We start from the raw sequence: 18943 nt of genomic DNA, 5'->3' as shown, positions 1-18943 counted from the left end.
TATGATCCTCTTTGTGATCTGTCAAACAACACCAGAGTTCCATGCTAATAGTACTCCACGTCGACAGAGGGCGATGCAAAGAGCCGACGCTCTCGCGAGAGGTGTGGGGCTCTCTCTCTCTCTCTCTCTCACTCTCTCTCTTCCTCTCTCTCTTTCTCCAAGTATTGAGAGCGCGTGGGAGCACAGGCGCATGCGCGCTCGTGGGGTGCGCGGTAGCAACAGAGGACTCGACCCGGCTGGAGCTCTGGAGAGCGCGCGTGCGCCGTCACGAGCTCAGCGCTGCCGGGGCCGCGGTGTGGAAGCGGGTGTTCGACCGCCGTGCGGGCCGCGGGGATGTTCCGAAAGGCCCGGCGGGTGAACGTGCGCAAGCGGAACGACTCCGAAGAGGAAGAGCGGGAACGCGATGAGGAGCAGGAGCCGCCGCCGTTGTTGCCGCCGCCGGCCACGGGCGAAGAGGCGGGCCCCGGTGGCGGCGACAGGGCCCCTGGCGGGGAGTCGCTGCTGGGCCCGGGGCCGCCGCCGCCTTCCGGGCTGACCCCGGGCCTCGGGGCTGAGGCCGGGGGCGGCTTCTCCGGCGGCGCGGAGCCCGGCAACGGGTTGAAGCCGCGCAAGAGGCCTCGCGAGAACAAAGAGGTGCCCCGGGCCAGCCTGCTCAGCTTCCAGGACGAGGAGGAAGGTAAACTCCGCGCTTCGGGCGCCCTTAGACGGCCGCATCCCCGACGCAGGCCGCCGTCCCCCGCCCCCGTATTCTCTGGACGCCCAGCCCCCGAGCCCTGGAACGGAGTCCCCTGCAGTCCGACCGGCTGCGAATCTTCCCCAGCCTCCGGCCTTCTGCTCGGGCAAGGGACGCCTTCCCGCGCTGCCCCCAGCCTTTTCTTAACCACCTCCTCTGCCAAGGGGCCGGAGCTCAGATCGGGCATTCTGAGTGTTTCAGGGGAAATTCGGTGTTCCCTGTCCTGCCTCTTTTCTGCCTGGCGTGTTTCAGGGCCAACTTGATGTGGGTCCCCTGGCTGCTCTTGGAATGCTTTCCGAGCCCTCTGCAGGTCACTGCGCCCACACTTCTTGGATGCTCTGTCCAGGCATCCTCGACCATGAAGGCTGAGTTTGTAAAAAGGAATACTAGGAGAGGGAACAGAAGCCTGGAGTTGCAGCTCTGGTTCTGAGTGACCTTGGGCCAGTCCCTTGCAGTCGCTGAGCCTCAGTTTACCCATAAAAGTAATTAGGGGTAGCAGATACCCAGCCTTCTTCGCACTGACTTTGGGAACAGTGAAGCGAGACGGTGTAATAATAGTAAAAGCAAGGCAGTTTCTCCAATTCCTGTGGGAGGCCAGGCTGCAGTGGATTTAGATTGCTGATCTTAAATGAGCTTTAAATCTTTTCTTCTGACAATTTGAATGTGCATAACCCAGTTAATTCCATGTTACGAAAAAAGAAATTAAGTTTTGGAAATCTTGCATTTTTATTCGAGAGGTTTCCAGTAAGGTAGGTAGTTTATCTTTGGCATTTCTGTTACTCTTTATTTGGTTTGAGAGGAGTACAGACAGATTTTTGTTTTTGAAATACATGAGCTTTTTTTTTTTTTTTAAGTATTTAGTACTTTTAAAATTTCAAATCAAAGAAAAGTGATTTGCCCTTACCTTAGCCTTAAAACCACTATGTCAGCTTGTGGTGGATGTAGTTACTCAGAATTGACAGCACCTTTTTATTTTAGATATTTTCTTTCGGATTCGTTAACTTGGTGATGTGGTTTTTCAGAAACATTTTGAATGATTTTTTTCCCCTCCTCAAATAGATGATTTAAGGAAGACAATAATAGGAAAATTTTGTGAAGTTACATGTGCTATTCCTTTAAAAAGTCTCAAAAATCTCATTACTTCACAGTAATTTAGGAAGTTGACCTGTGTTTTTGAGAGTCTGTGACAGACTTGAAATAATTATACAATGATTTTGGCATATGAGTATATATATTTGGGAGAATTTGAACAGCATGTAAGATCATGTGAAAGAAGGGAAAATATTTTCAGAAAATAGTTGCTACAGACTTCACTTAATTTCCTTTTTAAGAAAATGAAGAAGTTTTCAAAGTGAAGAAATCAAGTTATAGCAAAAAGATAGTAAAATTACTCAAGAAGGAATATAAAGAAGATCTTGAAAAATCGAAGATTAAGACAGAACTCAACTCATCAGCTGAAAGTAAGTACCAAACTAATTGAATTCTTTTGAAAGGACAGAATGAAAGCTCTTTCTCACAGTGATTTGCTATATATCTTCTGAACTCATTCAGTGGACCCTGTGGTTGTCAAGGGCCCTCATTGAGTAGCAATACAATTCTGTTATTTAATTGTAACACAGATGCTTTGTAAATGTATTTTTTAAAAAGACAGAATTGTTGCCACTGGAACATTTCTGCTGCAATGACTAGATTCTCAGTTTTCCTACATGTGTGCAGACTGCTGTTGGACAGAGAAAGGAGGTTTTTCATTTTAGCCTAAGACACAGGTTTATTCCTGTTTGAAAGAGTGTTGTGCAAATTCCTGTACTTGTATTTTGTAGAGACAGATTTGCGATTTCTTTGGTGGTATTTCCACAGCGGATTTTATTCTTAGAGGACTTTTAGGAATGCCCTAAGTTTAATATTGGTATTACTCCCATTCAGCAGACTTACCTGATACTAGATGAAGACTTCTTAGAACTTCTTAGAATAATGAGGCAGGTGTATTGTGCAGACATCTCTTATGTCTCTCAAAACCTCAGTTTAAAAAATTTTAAGCAGTTATTTTGTCTTTAGGAAAGTGGATCCAGTATCATATTCTATGGTCTGAGTTATTCTCATGCAAATGCTATTTTATTTTATGGAATTAATGAGAAAATCATGATTTTCCAGATTCTCACTTACAGGCTTAATGTGAAAAAGTATGGCGTTGTATCTCAAATTTACCATCTAGTTGTGAAGACAATATCTCATAAATGTGTAAGAGGACTCAGTGTTTGGCAAAATATTCAATCAGTGTTCCAAAGGATAGCTACACTTTCAGAGGAGAGAGGACTGCTTTATGGAAAAAGTGGGACTTGAAGATGGATCTTTGATAATTAAAATTCCAAAAGGGAAAGTATTGGGGGTATGATCAAGGATCAAAATGACTAAAGCTGTTTTGGAAAAGAACAAGTACACCTGACAGGTCAGAGTAGGTGATTTGTGAAGGAAGTAGTTAGAGGTTTCATGTGAGAGATACGTTGACAGATTGTGAAGGATGTTCAGTATCCAGTAAGGGTTTACATTTGCTACAGTGGCTTGCCAAGATGGTGACATGATAAATGTGTTTTGAAACTTTAGCCTGGTATTAACATGCAGCATGAGAAGAGATTGGAGGCCTAAAGCAGTTTAAACTCAAGGGCCAGCTTTGATCCATTAATAGTGGGTTTAAAAAGGTCTCACGGTTGAGCAAGAGTAAAGGCTTCTACTGATTTAATAGGAAATTCTGGATGGGTTAAAAATGTTCTCTGTTGTTGTAGGGGGAGAAGTGGAAAGAAAGAATGATTCGAGAACCATTCCAAGGGAAGAATTGATAGGCTTGATGTACACTTTGCCATATTGGATTTAAAAGAAAGAGTCAAATTTGAGCTTTTGTCCTGGAGTGTCTTAATCCATTTTCTGCTCCTGTAACAGAATACTACAGACTGGGTAATTTATAAACAATAGAAGTTTATTTGGTTGACAGTTCTGGAGGCTGGGAGGGCCAAGAGCATGGCGCAGGCATCTACTAAGGGCCTTTATGTTGTCATAACATGGTAGAAGGGCAGGTGAGCCTCCAAGTCAGAGAGAGAATGTCCTGCCAAACTCATCCTTTTATCAGGAGCCAACTCCTGGGATAATGGCATTAATCTTCTCATGTTGTAACTGCCATTTAAGGGCCCCACCTGTTAATAATGTTACAATGGCAATTAAATTTCAACATGAGTTTTGGAGAGGACACTCAAACCATAGGGTGACTTGGTTATGAATAATTATATATAGGAATAGAGAAGGCAACTGGAAGGAGGAATGTTTTTAGGAGAACTGGTTATTTTGGAGTCCAGGAAACTGCCTTATTTTCCTCTGAATTCTTGAGACCAACTATGTGTGATGAGAGTAAAAGAAAGGTCAGGATAAGTGACAACTGAGAAAGGCCTGTTGTCATGGTTGTTGTATTAAGTCTGTTTTCATGCTGCTGATAAAGACATACCCAAGACTGGGAAGAAAAAGAGTTTTAATTGGACTTACAGTTCCATGTGGCTAGGGAGGCCTCAGAACCGTGGCAGGAGGTGAAAGGCACTTTTTACATGGCGGCAGCAAGAGAAAATGAGGAGGAAGCAAAAGCGGAAACCCCTGATAAACCCATCAGATCTCGTGAGATTTATTCACTGTCATGAGAATGGCATGGGAAAGACCGGCCCCCATGATTTAGTTACCTCCTCCTGGGTCCCTTCCACAACACGTGGGAATTCTGGGAGATACACTTCAAGTTGAGATTTGAATGGGGACATAGCCAAACCATATTAGTTGCCATTTATTGTTGGGTTTAGAAATTGAAACAAGTGTGAAGTTTATGAAGCCATCTGTGACCTCTTCCTTCCTTCTACCCTCATCGAATTCTGATACTCCACTCCCTAGATAACTCCAATTAATGTCCTTTCTGAAGGCGGAGTCTGATTGTATTGTAGATTGGCATTGGTAACACTGAAATGAAGGCCTGTCATTGACAATCCAGAACTCTTCCTACCTTCAACCCTCTTTAGTAGGCAGAGACAGTTAACTTCAAAATAACCATGGTATTGACTTGAGAACCCCATTTTTCTGATATTCTTAAAATAATGAGTTCACTTTTTAATTTGAATTTGAGTGGAAGTAGCCAGTGAATAGTTAGAGATGTAGATTTGGGGGTGGTGCTTATTGCGGTGATAATTAAAGGTGAATGGAATTGATGAGGGAGCCATATATAAAGGAAAAATTCCTGAAGACCAAAGACTTCTACTCTAGTAAGCCTACATGTAGAGGAAGGGATTTACCAAAGAGATAAAAGAATCAGAAAAGCCAAAGAGGAAAAGAGAAGAATGTTTCAGGAAGATGATGGTCGCTTGTGTGAACTAGTACAAAAAAAGTCAGGAAGAGTGAGGACCAAGGAGGGGCTATTGGCAAGATTGCCCAGTGTTTCTCTTGAGAGCTTCTGACAGGATGGATGGGAGTGGCCCACCAGCCAGACCCAGTGCCCTCAGAGATGTTTGGAAGAAGGAACATCTTTTGCTAAATTGCTCGATGATGCTATCATATATGAATTAGCCGTGGCTGCAGCCATTGGGTTAGGTTGGGTGAAATCAAAGACTGTTTGTAGGGTCAAGGCACAAAAGTTGGTGAGGAAGTAGAGGGCAGCAGGTCCACACTGCTTCCTTGGGAAGTTTGGCAGAGAGAGACTAGGCAATAACTAGAGGGACCAATGGAGTCAAGTGGGAAAGCTCTTTTGATAAAAGAAGCCTGTCCCTCTTTGTAGAAGAGGAGAGGGAGAGCCTGACCAGGTTTAAGGTGAAGTGGATAATAATTGTGAGCAGGTTTCCTGAAGTAGTAGTAAATGAAATTGAAGGCATGAGTGGAGCCTTGAAAAAGGTTATTTAACATCTGTATAGAGATGTCTGGAAGGGTAACATATGACCACTGACATTCACATATCACCATGCTTTGGGCTTGTATTTGCTCAATCATAAGCAAATACTTGTGAATTTAATGAAACTGAATCTTTAAATTTGTAGGAATCATTCATTATTTGAGCATATCTGATGTAGTAGACCTTTTGCACTTTTGTTTTTAGTCCATTAAAAGCCATTGGTTTAGCATGAGTAAATTTGTTTTGTTTTGTTTTTGAGACGGAATCTCGTTCTGTTGCTCAGGCTGGAGTGCAGTGGGGCGATTTCACCTCACTGCAGCCTCTGCCGCCTGGGTTCAAGCGATTCTCCTGCCTCAGCCTCCTGAGTAGCTGGGACTACGGGTGTGCGCCACCAAGCCCAGCTAATTTTTCTATATTTAGTAGAGACAGGGTCTCACCATGTTGGCCTGGCTGGTCTTGAACTCCTGACCTCAGGTGATCCACCCGCCTTGGCCTCCTAGAGTGCTGGGATTACAGGCGTGAGCCACCGTGCCTGGCCTAGCAGGGGTTTAGAGCAAAAGGAAATAGGTAGTTTTTACTCCATCTAATAATGTGATAAAGTGAGTTTTAAAATCTAATAGCTTCATAATCCATTTCAGAAGGAAGTCTGGGTAATAAGAAAATGGTAAATGAAAAAAAAAAAAAGAAAAAAAATGAAAGAGCCTAAAAGAGGTGACCTAAAATCTTCTTGGTAAAGTTAAAAAGAGGGGAGGGATATTATCTCTGGGACTATTACTTAAGGGAGTACAGTATGGTTTGAGAAGAAGGAAGAAGTTTGAAGCAGTTTTGGGGACAGGAACATTCTAAGGAAATGAGAGAAAAATATCTTTCATATTGAGAATAAACTTTTGCTTTACTCTTTCAGTATATTCCTTGTGCCTGTTGTGAGCATTACCAGGTTCAGTGCTTCAAGGTGAAGCACTTCGATTTTTGCCTGGGACAGAGGCTGTATTAGGATTATTAAATTATAAGTAATGTAAACCAGGACAGTTTATCATTAAGATGTAGTGGTGCCTCCTGGACGCCAATGGCAGGAAAGCAATCTTGAAATGGGCCTCAGGAGTAGATTAGAACTGAGAATTAGGAGGCTCTCTTCTCTGTCCAGATGGCACAATGTGGCCATTCCTCAGCTCCCTTCCTAGTTTACATATGGTTGTTCTTAGTGTCATGTAGCCTTTAGTTTCAGTCCTGATTCCAGATTCCCAGAAAGAGAATCTGGTTATCTCTGCTTCAGTCAGAAGTCCACTCTTAAACATTGAGTCATGGTAGTGGGGTCAGGCTTGCACAGTGTGAACGTGACTGCTGGGATCTCATCTCTTTAGGTGATAGGTGACAAGTGGTTTTGAGCTAAGAAGGTATTCCATGTAAGTGTCCATTACTAAGAGACTTAGCTGGACTGTAAATGTGCTTTGTTCATAACAGAGTTGCCTCGAATGGGCTTAGGGTTTAATGAAATACTGACATAAAATGAAGTAGTGCTTGAAGGAGGTACAAGCAGTTCCTTGTGGGAGTTTAGCGGAAAAAACAGTTAATTTTGATAAACTGTTGACATTTTGATAAAATTAACTGAAGGTGGGATGGAGCGGGGCCTCATGCATCCTGTATTATATCCTCTGTATTATTTTTACCTAATCCTGTCTGTTATGCTATTTCATATTCACGCACTCAAGAGTTTTGAGTTTTTAACAAACAATTAAAACAATTCAAGCTTTACTGGATTGAGCCCATAATTGAATGAAAAGTTCTCCTTTTTTTAATTAAAAAAATTTTTTAATGATGTCAATACCATAGGAATAAGTTTTCTTAATTCATGAATTTTATTTTACATATATTTTAATTCTTCAAAAATTTAGGTGAACAACCTTTGGACAAAACAGGACAGGTTAAGGATACAAATCAAGAAGATGGAGTTATCATCAGTGAACATGGTGAAGATGAAATGGATATGGAAAGTGAAAAAGAGGAAGAAAAGCCAAAGACTGGTGGAGCTTTTTCAAATGCTTTATCTTCATTGAATGTTCTTCGTCCAGGTGTGTACTCAAAAGTATTTCTCAGAACTAAACGAAACCCTCAAGAATGGGCCATCTTTAAAGATGATTATTAAGAAGGAATTAGCTAAGTGGCGTTTCTTATTATGACATTGCTGTTTGAAGAGGGAGTTTTTCCATTTGCAAATATAGAAAATAGGAGAACCAGAAGTTTCCCAACTTTTCCAAGTTTATTCACAGACAGGTAATTTTATTTTCCAAATAAGTCTTCAAGTAAATGGAAAAATGGTCCCGTAGTCCTTTTTAATGTATTTCAGATTAAGACTGACTTAACTTTCTTCTGAACTGCTGCTAAAAGCAAAACTAGTTTCTGTTAGGTGTTTTGTTTTGTTTTGTTTTGAGGTGGAGTTTCCCTCTTGTTGCCCAGGCTGGAGTGCAGTGGCACGATCTCAGCTCACTGCAACTCACCGCCTCCCGGGTTCAAGCGATTCTCTGCCTCAGCCTCCTGAGTAGCTGGGACTAACAGGCGTGCACCACCATACCCAGCTGATTTTTGTACTTTTAGTAGAGATGGGGTTTCTCCATGTTGGCCAGGCTGGTCTTGAACTCCCGAACTCAGGTGATCTGCCTGCCTCGGCTTCCCAAAGTGCTGGGATTACAGGCGTGAGCCACTGCACCCGGCCTAATTTCTGTTAGTTTTATGTCCACACTCCTTTTTACTTTTCTGCAAAAAATAGTTTGCAAGTCTATCCACTGGCTAATCAGCCTTTGAATAAATAAGTGCTTAGTAGCCAGATTTAAATTATGAAGCAGTACCATTTAACTCCTGTTAATGTTTATACAATTTAAAAACATGCTACTCTGGGCTGAGAAAGTTGTAGTGAATTCTATACATACATCACTAGTGGCAGTCTAATTGGTACAGTCCTTATGGGAAGCTCTTTGGCAATATGAATCAATAGTTTTCAAAATGTTCTTACTCTTGACCCAGTAATTTCATATCTAGAAATCTATCCCAAGGAAATCATGTTTTTATTGGAACATTTGCAATGAGCAACATTTAGGAAAAAATGTCTAGCAGGAGGGGAAAGGTTTGTTAGAAAATTACAGTACATTTACTTGATAGGATATTATGTAGCTGTTAAAATAACAATTAGGCAAGTAGGGAGGCATTAATTTTTACTGTAGTCAAAAGGTCAATTAATGTGTACAGTAGATTATGCCTTATCCAGAAAATGTTAAGCCATTAAAAATTACGTTTATGGAGAACAATAACATGGAATAAAGCTTATTATGATATGAGAAATAGGTACAAAATTAAATATTTAGTATGATTACAGGTAAACTAAAAACTATCTGCAAGAGAAATGTACTATACATCATATTGTGCCTTTTCAGGGTCATGAGATTATATTTATCTGTTTTCCAGCATCATAATACAGTTTCATTACTTTTTTTTTTTTTTTTTTTTTTTTTTTTTTTTGAGGCAGAGTTGCACTCTTGTTGCCCAGGCTGGAGTGCAATGGTGCAATCTCGGCTCACTGCAACCTCTGCCTCCTGGGTTCAAGCGATTCTCCTGCTTTAGCCTCCCAAGTAGCTGGGATTACAGGTGCCCGCCACCACACCTGGCTAATTTTTGTGTTTTTAGTAGAGATGGGGTTTCACCATGTTGGCCAGGCTGGTCTTGAACTCCTGACCTCAGGTGATCCACCTGTCACAGCCTCCCAAAGTGCTGGGATTACAGATGTGAGCCACCGTGCCCGGTCACTTCTATTTGTTAAAAATGAAAAAAAAAATTATAGGTAAAATAAAACTGCTTTGGTGGGTTTTTCCTTTTTACCCCGTCCCACTCTTTCCCATATATATTACCATTATATGTTCTTTTTAGTTTCCTCAGTGACTTTTATATTCCATTTAAACTCAATTAACAATCTTTCAGATTGCAGACATAGTATGGGAAGGACATGCCAGCAGCTGAAACATCACTGTGATGAGGCTATCTTGGATTATTTTACCCTTCATATTTTCAAGAAAATAGAAACTTTGCATCTCTCATACTGCCATATTCTTACCATTTGTTTCTAGGAGAAATTCCAGATGCAGCTTTTATACATGCTGCAAGGAAAAAGCGCCAAATGGCCCGAGAATTGGGAGATTTCACTCCTCATGATAATGAGCCTGGTAAAGGCCGCCTTGTTAGAGAAGATGAGAATGATGCCAGTGATGATGAAGATGACGATGAGAAACGCCGGATAGTTTTTTCTGTGAAAGAAAAGTCACAAAGACAAAAAATTGCTGAGGAAATAGGTAACTTGATTTAATTGAATAGTAAGCCTATTGCATTGCCTTTTTTTGTTTGTTTTAAGGCAGGGTGTCATTCCATCACTTAGGCCAGAGTGCAGTGGTACAATCATAGCTCACTGCAGTGTCTTGACTCGTGGACTCAAACAGTCCCCCGTCTCAGCCTCTCGAGTAGCTGGGACTACAGGTGTGCATCACGACACCTGGCCAATTTTTTTATTTTTAATTTTTTTGTAGTTATGGGGTCTCACTGTGTCTGGTGTCTTAACTCTTGGCTTCAAGAGATCCTCCTGCCTTGGCCTCCTGAAGTGCTGGGATTACAGGCATGAGCCACCATGCCTGGCCTCTAATGCTATTAAATGTGATTTGATATTATAGTCAAATAAAAAGTATTTAGACTTATTAAATTTTATGTTAGAGGACTATTCGTGGGTACAAGTGTTTTATTGGAATTTTTAAAAACTAGTATCATTGTTATAACTCATGTTTATTGAACATTTATTGTGCAGCTGGTATTGTGCTTAGCAATTTACTTGCGTAAATTCATATAGTTCTGTATTCCTAGGAGGCATTAGATTTTGTTCCCTTTGTTGATGTCAAGTTTACAGAGATTAAGAAACACATCCAAGATTTTAACTATTACATTAATACTGCCTTTAGCTTCAAGGAATACTGTGTTTAAAACAGGCAAAGTCAGGACTACCAAATGAGAGAGGAGATCATATTAGACATTTTAGTAAGATTAATAGTTTTGCTCAGTTCTTGTGAAATGTCAGGACAGCATCTTTTACCTCTTTGCTCTTTGGGTGTTACTTACTTTTCTTTGTTGCTCATGGCTGTAGGAATTGAAGGGAGTGATGATGATGCTTTAGTAACTGGAGAACAGGATGAAGAGCTCAGCCGATGGGAACAGGAGCAGATAAGGAAAGGAATTAATATCCCTCAGGTAAGACAAAAGAATTAAACTAAAAATTAAAAGTAGATTAAAAAGCCTTTTTTATTTTGTTTTTTTTTTTTTTTTTTTTTTTTTTTTTTTTTGAGACGGAGTCTCGCTCTGTCACCCAGGCTGGAGTGCAGTGGCGCGATCTCGGCTCACTGCAAGCTCCGCCTCCCGGGTTCACGCCATTCTCCTGCCTCAGCCTCTCCGAGTAGCTGGGACTACAGGCGCCCGCCACCACGCCCGGCTAATTTTTTGTATTTTTAGTAGAGACGGGGTTTCACCGTGGTCTCGATCTCCTGACCTCGTGATCCGCCCGCCTCGGCCTCCCAAAGTGCTGGGATTACAAGCATGAGCCACCGCGCCCGGCCTTATTTTGTTAAAGTAAAAAATTCCGTATTGAATCTTTGTCATTCAAGTAACAAAATCCCATGAGGATACACACACACACACACACACACACACACACACACACACGCACACACACACACAGACACGCACACGTGCACATACACACACACACACAGACACGTAGGCTTTTAGAAGAAACTGCAGTATGTTCAGCTTTTTGCAGTCAGAATGATGGAGGAATTTCCAGTTTCTTAGATGAGTTTTTCTCAAAGTGGTCCTTCAATTAGCATCAGCGTTACCCGGTAGCTCATTAGAAACACAAATTAGCAAATTATCAGCCCCCAGAGACCTACAGAGTCAGAAACTTGGGGTGGTGGGGCCAGCAATCTTTGTTTAACAAGCCCTCCAGGTGATTCTGATGCACCCTAAAGTTTGAGAACCATTGCTTTAAATGGAATGTTTTTGTGCATGTAGCTTATTTTTTTTGGACTTCAAGAATTATTTTGAAGAAGATGGATTTCTCAATAATACAAAAACTTGACATCAATGAAAAATATCTTCCCAGTTATAACAATTTGTTTTATAAAAGTTAGTAATACAGTGAGAAAAATTGCATAAATGTAAACCTATTTTTGTTAATAGTGTTTTGAGGCAGAATTCGCATACATTTGGGTGAAATTAAGAAAATGGCACAATAGAGAAAGTCTTGGACTGGATGTCAGGAGTCTTAGATTCTAATCTCTGGTTGCCCATTGATTCTGTGACCATGGGCAAGGCATTTATCCTCTTTTCTTTCATTGATCAAAGGTGGCCTTAAATGATTTTTGATGTTCCTTCCAACTCTGGACTCTGTTTTTCTGAAAATTATTAGAAATAAATTTAGTGATTCCACCAAGAGATAGGACATTCATTCAATCCTGCTTTTATCTAATTTTGAAGAATTCTGCAATTATTACATAATGTTTGGCAAATAGGTATAATTTTTGCTGTTTTTTTTTAACCCTAAAGGCATATTATTATTTTCAAAGTTTTAACTACTAGATTTCATCTATATCCCATTTCTTTTCTAGGTTCAAGCCAGTCAACCCGCAGAAGTGAATATGTACTACCAGAACACTTACCAGACAATGCCTTATGGCTCATCCTATGGCATTCCTTATAGTTATACGGCCTATGGATCATCAGATGCCAAATCTCAAAAAACAGATAATACAGTCCCTTTCAAAACTCCCAGTAATGAGATGACTCCCGTTACTATTGATTTGGTAAAGAAACAGCTTAAAGACAGGTAGGGCAGATCAACTTCTTAAAGACCTGTCTGCTAGCTTTCTGTTCCCTCAGGCAACATGTAGTCTGGGGTAGCAGATGCAGAATATCAGCAAAGAAGATTCACTGGCCCAGCTTCAAAAGCTAAACAGAAGATGACTTCATACTTTGTTCTGCTACCTTCTTGGATTACTTCTGTGGAAGCCTCGAAAAGTTATAAAAAATGCCACTCCATGATCTTGTTGAAGACATTTCTGAGTTTGTACCTCTTGGACTCTGAAAAAGTGTAGTCACGCTATGGGGGGAAAAGCAAAACAGTGAGATTTTGGTTAGCCCACAAAACTGCGAAATCTGTAAACTGCCATTTTTTGTTTTTTTGAGAAAAAAAGCAGTACAGAGGAAAAGATGCCATTCCAAATATTTTTATGTTCTAATAGTGGAACTAAATGCATATTTTAATATTGCAAGAGTCCTGACAGCATAGACCTTTGGATGTAAATGTGTTATATTTATCCTTTTGTGTTCCTAAGGTTGGACTCCATGAAAGAATTGCACAAAACAAATCGACAGCAGCATGAGAAACATCTGCAAAGCCGAGTGGACTCTACCAGGGCTATTGAAAGATTAGAAGGGTCTTCTGGGGGTATTGGTGAACGGTATAAATTTTTGCAAGAAATGCGAGGGTATGTCCAAGACTTGCTTGAGTGTTTCAGTGAAAAGGTAAGAATGCAAAAATACTAATCTCTTTGAATAAGGCAAAATTAGGGAGGTCTAGATGGCCTTGTGTAGAACATTCCATAATTCTCAGAAAGTACCCATTGAACTCAACATTAGAAGTGATGAAAAGTCATGCTTCCTTTTTCTTCACTTCATTAGTGGCATTATCTCTTAAGGGCGATATAATACCTTTGTTGAAAACAGAAATAAAGATAATATCTTAAAGCACATTTAAATAAGACTTTGGAAAGTCTTATTTCAATATGGTGGTAGATTATTATTGGCCTGTGCTGAATTCTTAGCATATAAGGGACTCATCTGATATACTTTTCTTTTATGGTTCAGGTTTAAACTTATTTTTAAACTGTTTCTACAAGCAATTCTAAATATGCATATAAAGTTGCAAATTTTTATTAGTTTTTTTTTTTTTTTTTTTTTTTTACCCTGGATGATTACCATTGTTGCTAATAGTTTTTATCTAAGTAAGCCTATGCTTGATTCCTTTCAGAAACCATTTCATTGAATATCATTTTTTCTAAGGTTTCATTTCTCCCAAGTTTATTTTTTTCGATAGGATAGTCAGTTGACAAAATGTTTGGCATTCTTATACCATTTATTGTTTACATTTAAAATTAGATGCAAACAGCTAATTTCTCAAATGACCTCCTAATTGATTTTTTTCTTTAAGATAAAAGTATTGGTTGAGGTACTGGTTTATAAGCATTTGTGGACTTTGCAGCCTTATCTTTTTAAAAAAAAAATTAAAACTGTGATTCTTAAATATCCTGTCTGAACTTTGGATTGGAAGGCACATTTGCCTTTGTTATTGGCTATGTAGATTAGCTTAGAATCTGTAAGCATATAGTGTGGTTAAATATGTATTTCAACTTTTGTTATCTTTGTTGATTACTTGAACACCCTAAAAGCAATGGCTAGGAAAAGATTATTGCCAGACTATGTCTTCCTGATGGGTCTTTGTTCCTGATGGCTCTTAATGGTTCCAGTCAGTCTGTGGCCAGATTCAGGATGAGATAACATTCACCATGTCCTCTCTGTAGGGTTTCTCATGTTTTGTCTTTATCACCTGGTTTCTGGAGAAGCAGCTGCAGTCTGAGTTATGATACCACTTGTGGTGTATCAGTTGCTTAGGGTGGGGAAGAAGTATAGGCTTGTCTGTATTCCTCTGTGCCAGGAGCTGGAGTCAAGATTGGAAGTGGAACCTAAGTGTCAAGAGTTGACAGTCGTGTCCTTCCTACTGGCAAAACTCTTCTGAGCCCAGTGGGCATGGTGGGAGCTGTTCTCATAACCTTTGTGACTAGAGAAAGGATCTTTTTCTTAAACTATACTTTATGAGTTTGTCCCTGGAGAGCTGCTGCTTGAAGTATCTTGGCGCTTGCTTTGGAACTTTCTTGAGTAAATTAAGACATTCATAATTGCAAACACAATTCTAAGAAATTTGACAGTAATATGATCAGCTAGATCATACCAAAAGTAGGACAACCTAGTTTATAGTTTTTAATTGTTGAATTATTAGTGTACTTCATCTCTTGATTACCTTGTTCCTAGAGAAGTTTACTTCAGATTATGCTAATGTGGTTATACAGAGTCACTTAGATTTTTTGGAACAAATCTTAAACCTTACACAGTGACTACATTTTAATTAAAAGAGAGGTAGACATAGCTTCATTTAAAGATGAGTATTCTAACATTTTCATGTGTATTTCGTTTTATTAAGAGTACTGCTCAGCTTAGATCTTTAGAAGATAATCTTAAAAATAAAACAAAGAAAAAACAAAAAAGAGTACTGCTGAGTTGATAATATCAATTGTTATATTGGAGATACTTAGAAATAATTGGATACTTTGAATAATTATACTATAATATTAGAGTAAACCGTAAAAAGATAAAGATCCCTTTTTTTTCCTCTTCGCTTATGAAAGTTTAGGTGGTTTTTAAACTTAAGTTTTAAATATTTGTAAATCATTTTAACTTGCCATTGTTTTTGTTTCCCTGTAATTATCTTTTTTGGGTTCTTTGCCTTAACTTTGGCCCTAAAATAGTAATAATTGGTGAGAGTTTTGAGTTTGGAGAGGATAAAGAAATTGTCATGGTGCAGACTCTTGAGATGAATCAATATTATTAAGAAATTTGAATGAGAACTGACAGTCTGTTTAGGGCTTTTATTCTCAGTAGAGTTTTTCTCTGGACCTCCAGTAAAAGGCATTCCAGTTAACCTAAAGAGAAAAACTACATTGTCAGAATCTTAACTATACGTTGCAAAATTATATTCTGTATGATGCCAACTTAGGTGGGTAGTTCCTACAGTACAGGAAGCTTAACAATCTCTAGGACTAAAAGATAAAAGAATGCCTCTTAGGCTCATTTATCTTTAGTACTTCATGGTTTTTTTTTTTTAAAAAAATGAGGGCATGGGGAAGTGTAAATGGCAATGTTATGGCAGTAATTGCTAAAAAAAAAAAAATCAGATTATAGTAAATTTTAATGATAGAGTCTCTGGACTCAGCTATCAAGGATAATCATTGCAGATTTGGGGACATTGTTGCCCATGGTGTGGCATATTAAAGAACAAAATAACTCCGTTAGTTTGACCTTTCTGTGAACATTTGCTACTTTTGCAATGGAATCATGCAAGTATATAAAATTGCTTTTATTACAGACATCTTTGTATTCCACCTGCCTTTTTTTATTTTCCATTTGCAGTCTGTTCAGTTCAGGAAGCTGCTATAACACTTGGTGCCAGTGTTCCCAAACTCTAAATAATGTGTTTTCCATTTGCACTAACCATCAGGAAACTAGAATTTCTGGTTTCCTCAGGTATGTGTAGTGGTCATTAGTGTTATGTGAAAGTTTCATAGCATTTGATTATAACATAAGGTATTTATAAAGAGAAAGTTTTCTGTTTTAAGTTAGCTCTCATGTTCTTTTGCGTTCTATATGAATCAAGTAAATGCTTCAGGGATATTAACCTGGAAAAAATTATTGACTTTGTAAGCTCACAATTCATGTAAAGAAATTTTTATAAAATATGGAAGAATTTAAACATTTGACAGGAAGAGAACAACTTTTTAAATTTGAGATATATTGATTTCAGAGAGGTTAGTGATAGCTGGAAATTTTATTCACCCTAGTAATTATTTTGTTTACATTAAAAAATTTGTAATAAAGCTACAAAAGTTAACAGATTACTGTAACATACTTGGTACATATGAGTGGCAGAGCAACTGAAATGTCCAAAATTGGAGAATTAGCAGACTCTTGTTCTTACCTACTTATAGAGCCATTGCACTGTTTTGGTATCGCACAGTGATAATGTTTCACTTTGAACTACAAAAATGGCAATGCAGATAATGCTGCTGGAAAATTAAAAATAGATATTAAAAAGACTTCTAAGTGCTTAAATATTCTCTAAAGGAAAAGCTCTAAAATTGTTGACATTTCTTTACTTGTTCTGTGAATACTGAAGTGTTACATTTCTTAACTAATGTTTGCTCCAATAACTAGGCACTGGACATTATAGCTCTGTGCATGGATTAAAAGAAGAAGTGTCGTTTCCCAAACGTAAAACTGAATTTGCTACTTGTATGCTGTTGGGGATTCATGATTATTCTGTCCATAGAGAGGGTACTTTTTCAGAAATCCGGAAATAGTATGGAACCCTCAAATAAATAAGCAGCTGAGGAGTTTGGTGTTACGGAGTGTGTTGTATTTTTACAGGTGCCACTGATTAATGAACTTGAATCAGCAATACATCAGCTGTACAAACAGCGAGCTTCCCGCCTTGTCCAAAGACGACAAGATGATATTAAAGATGAATCTTCGGAGTTTTCAAGCCATTCAAGTCAGTCCATCTTGAAGGTTTTTATTATTCATTAAACAACCTTGTTTACTTAGTGCAGCCTAATTGAAAATTAGAGATCTTGCAGCTTTTTTTTTTTTTTTTTTAAAGAAACAATTTCCTTGCTGTTGTGTCAGGTAGATCTAAAAATGGTAACAGCATGTACTTGAATTGTGTTTAAGAAAATAGAGCTTCACAAAGGAGCTCAAAAACATGTGCTAAGATTCTGTCAGTCTTCTTATTCTTTGGCATATTTTTTCATTCTCCTTTAGAGTATAGAAAAGACATTATCAGTATTCTATGTTAAAACCATTATCTGTTTGGCCCTAATTGGTTTTTTCCCCCATTTTCATTCAAAATACCAATACAAATAAATGTTTTTGTTGATCACAGTGAAAGAGTTTGAGTTTAGGGACTGGGACATTTTGTGGGTAGGGGGAGGGAAGCTATAACTTAACAAATGACACAACTCCAAGAAAGTCAGTTGGTGCTTACAATTCTTGAAATTTTGTATACAAATGGATAGAAATTGAATTTATACTTCCATTGTTACGACATGTGTTATGGAAAACCAGAATTGGAAACCTCTTGTTAAATAGTTCAGCAGAGGTCATTTAACTAGATGTTTTAAACCGTTTAGTTCCTTTTTTTCGTTGCCCTCCATATTCTTGAGCGCGCTAATAGGAATTTTCCTAGTGTGAATTCCTTGTGGTTTCTTTTGTCATTTCTTTGTTCCCTTTGTCAGCATTTCTCAAATGGAAGTATGCATCACAATTACCTGATACTCGTTTAACATACAGATTTTCTGGTTCTATCCCCAGTGATTCTTACTAGGTCTTCAGCATCCAGAAATTTGCATGTTAAACAACCTCTCCAGGTGATCAAATGCAAAGAGCTCTAATGTTATTGTTTCAGAAAGCAATGCTTTGCTATACATGGTCTCTAAGTCAGAGAGACATAGGATCCCTGAAAAAGCATCCTCCTATATGTCAGATGGGTTTTGGAGAGGCATAAACAGATGGTAATACGGCCCTCATAGCTGAGGTAGACTCAGCTATGAGCCCTATAAATGGCTGTGACCTTCTGTTTTTGCCACTGAATTTTAAATTGGATTATTGACATTAGCCACCTACATGACTCATGCATCCCTCCCAGATCACTTTTGATCCAGACAGAACCAGATTTCTGGGAGATTACAGGTAACCATTATACTACAAAGGGAGGTAATTTTCTTTTAAGTTAGATGGTTTGTGTGAGCTGTACATTTCATCAAATACCTTTTCCCATCTGTAATTTGTTCTTGAGAATATGGAGCTATTTACTTAGAGGGAATTTGAAAGAAGAGTTGAATTATGTATATTAATTTGATTGAAAGTTGGAAAGAAATTAAAAGATACTGGGAAAGTGAAAAATACAGTCCTAGAGGGAGTATACATTAATTGCCAAAGATTTGAGGAAAATTACATGGGATGCTGGAGAATCAATTCATTTTCTGATCTGCTTTTTAAAGAAGTATAGTCTGAAATTCATCTGTTTAGATTTATAAGCACTTATCTGCAATTACTGTGTATAATTCTTACAGAAATGGAGGAGGCTATCACTTGAGTCATGTTAGACTCACCTGCCTCCTCCAGTGCACATTTTACAAAACCTATACATGCAGTGATGTTTTAAGTATAATGATTTTTTTTTTAATTTTTTTTTTTTTTTTGAGATAGAGTCTCACTTTGTTGCCCAGGCTGGAGTGCAATGGCGCAATCTCGGCTCACCACCACCTCCGCCTCCCGGGTTCAAGCAGTTCTCCTGCCTCAGCTACGCCCGGCTGATTTTTGTAATTTTTTTTAGTAGAGAC

General features: G+C 38.9%; 1 protein-coding gene across 4 annotated transcripts in view; it reads left to right on the top strand.

Annotated features, from left to right (window-relative positions):
• Nucleotides 1-143: 143 nt before the first annotated feature.
• The window catches only part of PAXBP1 (PAX3 and PAX7 binding protein 1), a 38437-nt gene continuing 19637 nt past the window's right edge, over nt 144-18943 (top strand). For 3 of the 4 annotated variants that reach the window (XR_004028577.1, XM_030806117.1, XM_030806118.1), the window contains exons 1-8: nt 150-676; nt 2065-2193; nt 7529-7705; nt 9749-9970; nt 10807-10910; nt 12323-12540; nt 13049-13238; nt 16971-17094. Coding sequence is in view for 3 of the 4 variants with exons in the window: in XM_030806117.1 (XP_030661977.1) it covers nt 334-676; nt 2065-2193; nt 7529-7705; nt 9749-9970; nt 10807-10910; nt 12323-12540; nt 13049-13238; nt 16971-17094 (1507 nt within the window). In the remaining variant the exon portion in view is untranslated. Of the gene's footprint in view, nt 677-2064; nt 2194-7528; nt 7706-9748; nt 9971-10806; nt 10911-12322; nt 12541-13048; nt 13239-16970; nt 17095-18943 lie in introns of all 4 variants that reach the window. The other variant, XM_012501916.2, reaches the window with a different exon arrangement.

This window comes from Nomascus leucogenys, chromosome 25 (genome assembly GCF_006542625.1).
Source record: "Nomascus leucogenys isolate Asia chromosome 25, Asia_NLE_v1, whole genome shotgun sequence".
In the NCBI taxonomy this organism is placed as follows: domain Eukaryota; kingdom Metazoa; phylum Chordata; class Mammalia; order Primates; family Hylobatidae; genus Nomascus; species Nomascus leucogenys.
The sequence above is the reverse complement of the archived record's forward strand: the minus strand, read 5'-3'. Positions and strand labels throughout refer to the sequence as shown.